Source organism: Pangasianodon hypophthalmus, chromosome 15 (assembly GCF_027358585.1).
Source record: "Pangasianodon hypophthalmus isolate fPanHyp1 chromosome 15, fPanHyp1.pri, whole genome shotgun sequence".
Taxonomy (NCBI): Eukaryota; Metazoa; Chordata; class Actinopteri; order Siluriformes; family Pangasiidae; genus Pangasianodon; species Pangasianodon hypophthalmus.
This window is the reverse complement of record NC_069724.1, coordinates 25,586,216-25,593,715: the sequence shown is the minus strand read 5'-3', so window position 1 is coordinate 25,593,715 and position 7,500 is coordinate 25,586,216. Positions and strand designations below refer to the sequence as shown.

The 7,500-nt window shown below is 49.5% G+C and overlaps 1 protein-coding gene across 6 annotated transcripts in view; it reads right to left on the bottom strand.

The window, feature by feature from the left end:
• Positions 1 to 7,500, bottom strand: part of LOC113525430 (core histone macro-H2A.1) — a 27,106-nt gene that overhangs the window by 11,401 nt on the left and 8,205 nt on the right. For 5 of the 6 annotated variants that reach the window (XM_053240129.1, XM_053240132.1, XM_053240128.1 and 2 more), the window contains exons 7-9: positions 6,728 to 6,817; positions 5,612 to 5,786; positions 1,200 to 2,888 (exon numbers count right to left, since the gene is read on the bottom strand). In XM_053240129.1, the coding sequence (XP_053096104.1) occupies positions 2,723 to 2,888; positions 5,612 to 5,786; positions 6,728 to 6,817 (431 nt within the window). In that variant the 3' untranslated portion in view covers positions 1,200 to 2,722. Of the gene's footprint in view, positions 1 to 1,199; positions 2,889 to 5,611; positions 5,787 to 6,727; positions 6,818 to 7,500 lie in introns of those variants that run through there. The other variant, XM_053240130.1, reaches the window with a different exon arrangement.

Genomic DNA, 7,500 nt, shown 5'->3' with positions numbered 1-7,500 from the left:
TAAGTCACATGTGCTACAGAGACGAGACTCTTTACAACAGGACGTGGATGTGATTTGGGACGCAGCACGTGACTGTATTTATACTGTAGTCAATAGCAGTGTTAGCTCGATAACTACGAGTTTAGCCACAACAGCGGCGTCGTATACCGCGCGCAGCTACGAACCAAATCACTGCGACATCTAAACACGGGGAGGGAGCTCTAATACACCCGGTTATTTCTGCTTTATATATAAATAAAATGATTTCACAAGTGAAATATTCATTCCTCTTTCCCCACACGCTCAGATAAAAACATTCAGTTACACTATGAGAGGATAAAGTCTTCAAGAGCTAGCTAGCTATTCTTTATTCTGTGGGTTAGCAAAGTGACAGAAATGACACGAATTAATCAAAATAAATAAATAGTCACTGGTTGCATTTCATTTGATGCGATTATTCTCACATTTTAAACACAAACCAGTCTGTTTTGCCTTTGCTGGAAATTAGCTATTAGCTTTTAATATTAATTCAGTTTAATTCCGTTTTTTTATGTCACTTTTCACAGCTGACACAAAGCAGTTATACTGTATATACACACATCAGCTTTAGATAAATTACTTCACTGTTCTGAGGTAAATGTACAGCACTCAGCACAGTTAGCTGGCTAGCATGTTGCTAACAAATCACAATCATGAAGACCTCCGTGTTTTTCCCCACTTTGTACTTTGAATGCACGAAACTGAGTCATTTCTAACGATACACGGGTTTACAGCGCCGCCTAGCGTCTGAACACACACACTGCAGGGAGACAGAGAGCTGTGTGACTGCACTGTTTCCACACCAGCTCACACTCCGTCCGTCTCAGCCTGATGACATCACAGCTGTGACATCACACATCGAGGCTTAAAGACCAATGAGAAACAGAAATTAAAACGTATTTCTCTTCTGTAACGTTACGTAATAGTGAGAGTTAATTGGATGAGGAGAATGGCCTGATATGATTGGTTAATAGTATTTCAGTGCATAGTGATGTCATCAAACCTCAGGAGACCTTTAGAGAAAAGAGGGAGATGAATTAATGTCAGAAACTCAGTTTAATTTAAAGATTGGTGATTTTTCCTCAAAGAACTGGAGAACCTCAGAGAACTGAAGAACCTCAGAGAACTGGAGAACCTCAGAGAACTGGAGATGATTGGAGAAGCAAATCTGAGACCATGAGCAGCTTTATCACAGGGTGATATTTTATTAAAACATCTGTCGTACATTAGATATATTTTATATTTTATAATTATATTTAATGTGAGTGCTGCACATCAGAGAAAGAATCAGAATGAAGAAGAATTAAACGACACGTCGCTTTGTCACAAACACCAAAGTGCACAGAGTGTATCACACACGCACCACATGCCCACTGCCCGGAATGTACCATCTAACACCCCCCCCCCCCCTCCCCCAACACACACACACACACACACACACACACACACACACACACACACACACACACACACACACACTGCTGTGGACTGTTCCAAATTTATCACTCTCATTATATTCTGTTACACACTATTTATTCTTGTGGGTCTTTTGGTAAATCTGAATAAAAATAATATAAAAGTAAACATTTAATTCTCTTAATAGACTTTACAGATTTATAGGTTTATTATTGCAGGAGCGACAACAACCAGTCATCATCCTGCAGCTATAAAGTGATATAGCGCATTTAAGTCATGTCTGTGTCACACAATGTCGAATAATGTGTACACATAAATCACACCTTCCCATCGTCCTTTCTTCATGACATCATCATCATCATCATTAGTGTGGTGCAAGGTAGCTTTTAGCCATCTTAGCCTACTGCTTTACCAATAAATGACAGTAAACTATGATATGTTACCATAGAAACGGTTAATTTCCTACCGTGAGGAAAATCTCATCATCTCATTATTAGCATAACGTGATATTAAGCTAACTTTTGGTTATTTGTTGATGAGGTCACAATCATGTGACGTTTAAAAACGCTAAACAGAATCTGAAGATCTCGGGTATTTCCTGCATTATTGTACGTGTGTGTGTGTGTGTGTGTGTGTGTGTGTGTGTGTGTATAGTCGGACACAGTCCCGTCGGTCTCTAATAAATTTCAAACAGTCCTGCAGTAAAGAACACAAACAAACTCTACCACCATCTCAACATAAAATCCACAAGTAACTCAATAAACATCTTTAAACTCTGATAAAGCCACAGATCTCCATATTAGTGCGCTAGATAGAGTGGAGATTCTGCATGAAGCTGGCTGATGATTAGAGAAAGTGTATAAATTAATGATGGTAGTGATTCATACTAATTTTTCAACTTAATTATCTAAGGATTTTTCAAGCAAAAGCTAACATGAGTGAAAAGAGCAGAGGCCCAGCACTGGGCCCTGAGGAACACCGCGGTCTACACACACTGAGAATAAAGTTATTATTACGTTTTTAACGGAAATATTAACGTGTAACATCTCACCATGACATTAAACTCAGTGCTGCAGGGAAATGTGTCAGGAATTTTATTCTATCTGTATTTTTTGGGAAAATGTTTGCGTCTAGAGAGAACTGCTCTTTTTACAGCACGGAGAGGAAACACCAGTACAGAGGTCACATGATCTCACAGCACATGACATCATTATCAGCATATCTGGGGCTCTAAAGTGGAGATCTGTGTATGAAACCCACAAAGCATTAAAAACACATGGATATAAAATTATTTGGTGTCGAGTTTGGCCATTTCCTGGACGTAGATGCCGATGCTCTCACTGTCAAACAGGACGAAGTACACGGTCTTGATGGAGGACGACATGGTGGACACGAAGTAGCTGTTGATGGCTTTCAGGATCAGCTGAGCGGCCATCTGCTTCGGAAAACCGTTTCTACAGAGCGACAAAAACCACACACACGGTAGTGTGTGGTAGTGGGTACAGTGGTATGTGTGGAGGGTGGGGTTGTGGTGGGCGTGGCAGTGGGCACAGTGGTATGTGTGGGTGTGGTGGGTGTGGTAGTGGGTACAGTGGTGTGTGTGGAGGGTGTGGGTGTGGTGGGTGTGGTAGTGGGTATAGTGGTATGTGTGGGTGTGGTGGGTGTGGTAGTGGGTATAGTGGTGTGTGTGGAGTGTGTGGGTGTGGTGGGTGTGGTAGTGGGTATAGTGGTGTGTGTGGAGGGTGTGGGTGTGGTGGGTGTGGTAGTGGGTATAGTGGTGTGTGTGGAGGGTGTGGGTGTGGTGGGTGTGGTAGTGGGTATAGTGGTGTGTGTGGAGTGTGTGGGTGTGGTGGGTGTGGCAGTGGGTACAGTGGTGTGTGTGGAGTGTGTGGGTGTGGTAGTGGGTATAGTGGTGTGTGTGGAGTGTGTGGGTGTGGTGGGTGTGGCAGTGGGTACAGTGGTGTGTGTGGAGGGTGTGATTGTGGTGGGCGTGGTAGTGGGCACAGTGGTGTGTGTGGAAGGTGTGGGTGTGGAGGGTGTGGTAGTGGGCACAGTGGTATGTGTGGAGGGTGTGGGTGTGGTGGGTGTGGTAGTGGGCACAGTGGTATGTGTGGAGGGTGTGGGTGTGGTGGGTGTGGTAGTGGGCACAGTGGTATGTGTGGAGGGTGTGATTGTGGTGGGCGTGGCAGTGGGTACAGTGGTGTGTGTGGAGGGTGTGATTGTGGTGGGCGTGGCAGTGGGTACAGTGGTGTGTGTGGAGGGTGTGATTGTGGTGGGCGTGGTGGCCGTGGTAATGGGCACAGTGGTGTGTGTGGAAGGTGTGATTGTGGTGGGCGTGGTGGGCGTGGCAGTGGGTACAGTGGTGTGTGTGGAGGGTGTGGGTGTGGTGGGCGTGGCAGTGGGTACAGTGGTGTGTGTGGAGGGTGTGATTGTGGTGGGCGTGGCAGTGGGTACAGTGGTGTGTGTGGAGGGTGTGATTGTGGTGGGCGTGGTGGCCGTGGTAATGGGCACAGTGGTGTGTGTGGAAGGTGTGATTGTGGTGGGCGTGGTGGGCGTGGCAGTGGGTACAGTGGTGTGTGTGGAGGGTGTGATTGTGGTGGGCGTGGTGGGCGTGGCAGTGGGTACAGTGGTGTGTGTGGAGGGTGTGGGTGTGGTGGGCGTGGCAGTGGGTACAGTGGTGTGTGTGGAGGGTGTGATTGTGGTGGGCGTGGTGGCCGTGGTAATGGGCACAGTGGTGTGTGTGGAAGGTGTGATTGTGGTGGGCGTGGTGGGCGTGGCAGTGGGTACAGTGGTGTGTGTGGAGGGTGTGATTGTGGTGGGCGTGGTGGCCGTGGTAATGGGCACAGTGGTGTGTGTGGAAGGTGTGATTGTGGTGGGCGTGGTGGGCGTGGCAGTGGGTACAGTGGTGTGTGTGGAGGGTGTGGGTGTGGTGGGCGTGGCAGTGGGTACAGTGGTGTGTGTGGAGGGTGTGGGTGTGGTGGGCGTGGTAGTGGGTACAGTGGTGTGTGTGGAGGGTGTGATTGTGGTGGGCGTGGCAGTGGGTACAGTGGTGTGTGTAGAGGGTGTGGTGGGCGTGGCAGTGGGTACAGTGGTGTGTGTGGAAGGTGTGGGTGTGGTGGGCATGGCAGTGGGTACAGTGGTGTGTGTGGAGGGTGTGATTGTGGTGGGCGTGGTGGCCGTGGCAGTGGGTACAGTGGTGTGTGTGGAGGGTGTGGGTGTGGTGGGCGTGGCAGTGGGTACAGTGGTGTGTGTGGAGGGTGTGATTGTGGTGGGCGTGGTGGCCGTGGTAATGGGCACAGTGGTGTGTGTGGAAGGTGTGATTGTGGTGGGCGTGGTGGGCGTGGCAGTGGGTACAGTGGTGTGTGTGGAGGGTGTGGGTGTGGTGGGCGTGGCAGTGGGTACAGTGGTGTGTGTGGAGGGTGTGATTGTGGTGGGCGTGGTGGCCGTGGTAATGGGCACAGTGGTGTGTGTGGAAGGTGTGATTGTGGTGGGCGTGGTGGGCGTGGCAGTGGGTACAGTGGTGTGTGTGGAGGGTGTGATTGTGGTGGGCGTGGTGGCCGTGGTAATGGGCACAGTGGTGTGTGTGGAAGGTGTGATTGTGGTGGGCGTGGTGGGCGTGGCAGTGGGTACAGTGGTGTGTGTGGAGGGTGTGGGTGTGGTGGGCATGGCAGTGGGTACAGTGGTGTGTGTGGAGGGTGTGGGTGTGGTGGGCGTGGCAGTGGGTACAGTGGTGTGTGTGGAGGGTGTGGGTGTGGTGGGCGTGGCAGTGGGTACAGTGGTGTGTGTGGAGGGTGTGGGTGTGGTGGGCGTGGTAGTGGGTACAGTGGTGTGTGTGGAGGGTGTGATTGTGGTGGGCGTGGCAGTGGGTACAGTGGTGTGTGTAGAGGGTGTGGTGGGCGTGGCAGTGGGTACAGTGGTGTGTGTGGAAGGTGTGGGTGTGGTGGGCGTGGCAGTGGGTACAGTGGTATGTGTGGAGGGTGTGGGTGTGGTGGGCGTGGCAGTGGGCACAGTGGTGTGTGTGGAGGGTGTGATTGTGGTGGGCGTGGTGGGCGTGGCAGTGGGTACAGTGGTGTGTGTGGAGTGTGTGGGTGTGGTGGGCGTGGCAGTGGGTACAGTGGTGTGTGTGGAGGGTGTGGGTGTGGTGGGCATGGCAGTGGGCGTGGTGGTGGTTTGTTACCTGCCGCTGCCAATGGAGGGAAACGCCACAGATTTGAGTTTCTTCTCATCAGCCAGAGCGAGGCAGTTCTTCACGGTTTTATCCAGCAGCTCCTCGCACTTATCCGAGCCCCAGCCGGGACTGTTACAGTGGATCACAAACTTCGCTGGAAGGCCGTAACCCGACGTCATTGCCGCTGTGAAGGGGCGGAGTCAAACACAAATCATACACAGATCCAGTGGAGTAAGATGAGAAGCACCACAGACAGGAAGTGGTTCAGTGAACACTCTGTGAGGGGGAGGAGCTTGCCAATTAAGGCAGAGCTTAGAGCAGAGCTGCTGGAGGGATTCCAGAAACATTCAGGTGCGAGAGAGCCTGAGTTCACAGGGGAATTATATCTCTCCTATTCCCCATGGTCCCTAGCTCACTACTTCTCTAGTTCTCTAGATCAACTAGGACTTTTCTTGGTGACATTTCTCCCAGGTCACCGGTTCCCCAATCCCATAATTCCAGTAGAGGATGAGTTCCCTTTAGAGTCTGGTTCCTCTCACAGTTTCTTCCTCAGCACCGTCGTCTCTCGTTTGCACATTAGGGATAAATTGAAATAAAAATATTTATATCCAGATTTCTGTGAGAATGTCCATCGTTAAAAGTGCTACATATATAAAAACGGAATTGAAATTGAATTGAGTTCTCTGGAAGGAGATACCAGGGTGGCCCAGAATTAGCAGGATTCTATGCTAATTCCTAGTTCACTAGCCTTCTAGTTCCCTGGGAGGAAACTCAGGGTCAACCAGCACTTAGAGGCACCATTTAATTTCTCCTCGATGCCTGGCAGAAGAAACCGGGATAAATCAGGTTCATCTAGATTTTTTTTGTCTTTTAGTCCCCTCATTCCCTGGGAGGAGATGTTAGGGTCATGAGCATGAAGCCAGCAGATAAAGGCTGCTGAAAACGAACAGCTTTAAACTCTGCTACAAAGCATTTCTGAATGACTGGCTGTGTTCCAAATCAAGTTCCAGTGCATTTGATCAATGCGACTTCCTGTCTGTGGTGTTTGATTCACTCGCTGTATGAGCGAGTAAAAAGGTTGTTATTAAAACAGTAAAAGCCCGTAGGATCAGGACGCAGCCTCACCTCCAGCCACCTCCAGAGGGCCGTTCTTCTTGCGCAGCTCCAACACGGCTTCACCGAACTCCTTCCCACCCTTCTTCTCCAGCGCACTCCCTAAAACACCACATCATCACTCGCCCTGCTCTGATTGGTGCAGCTCCTTACACACTGAATCCAGTGAATGACTGACAGAAGTATGGACCAATTAAACTTGAGTGGGTGGAGCTTGGACACAAAGCCATGCAATAAATCAGACCTGCGCCCTTGTGGAATATGTAAGTGTGCCTTGCCTACGTCGCTGTACTGCAGTGCCTTCTGGGTAATTTCCTACAGTGATGTCACCTCACTAACACTCGAGCTGATTAAGTAATTAAGCGGCTCTTAAGACGGCGGAAATGAACAAGGGCGCGTTAAAGACGGGACTGGAACACAGTCAAAGCTGCATGTTTCCTACATACACATATCTCTACATATTTATAGTCACATATTTATTCTCTCTCTCTCTCTCTGTCTTTGTCTATCTCTCTGTGTCTCTCTCTCTGTGCGTCTCTCTCTCTGTGCGTCTCTCTCTCTGTGCGTCTCTCTCTCTGTGCGTCTCTCTCCCACTGTGAGTCTCTCTGTGTGTCTCTCTGTGTGTCTCTCTCCCACTGTGTGTCTCTCTCTCTGTGCGTCTCTCTCTCTGTGCGTCTCTCTCTCTGTGCGTCTCTCTCTCTCTCTCTGTGTCTCTCTGTGTCTCTCTCTGTGCGTCTCTCTCTCTCTCTCTGTGTCTCTCTGTGTCTCTCTCTGTGCGTCTCTCT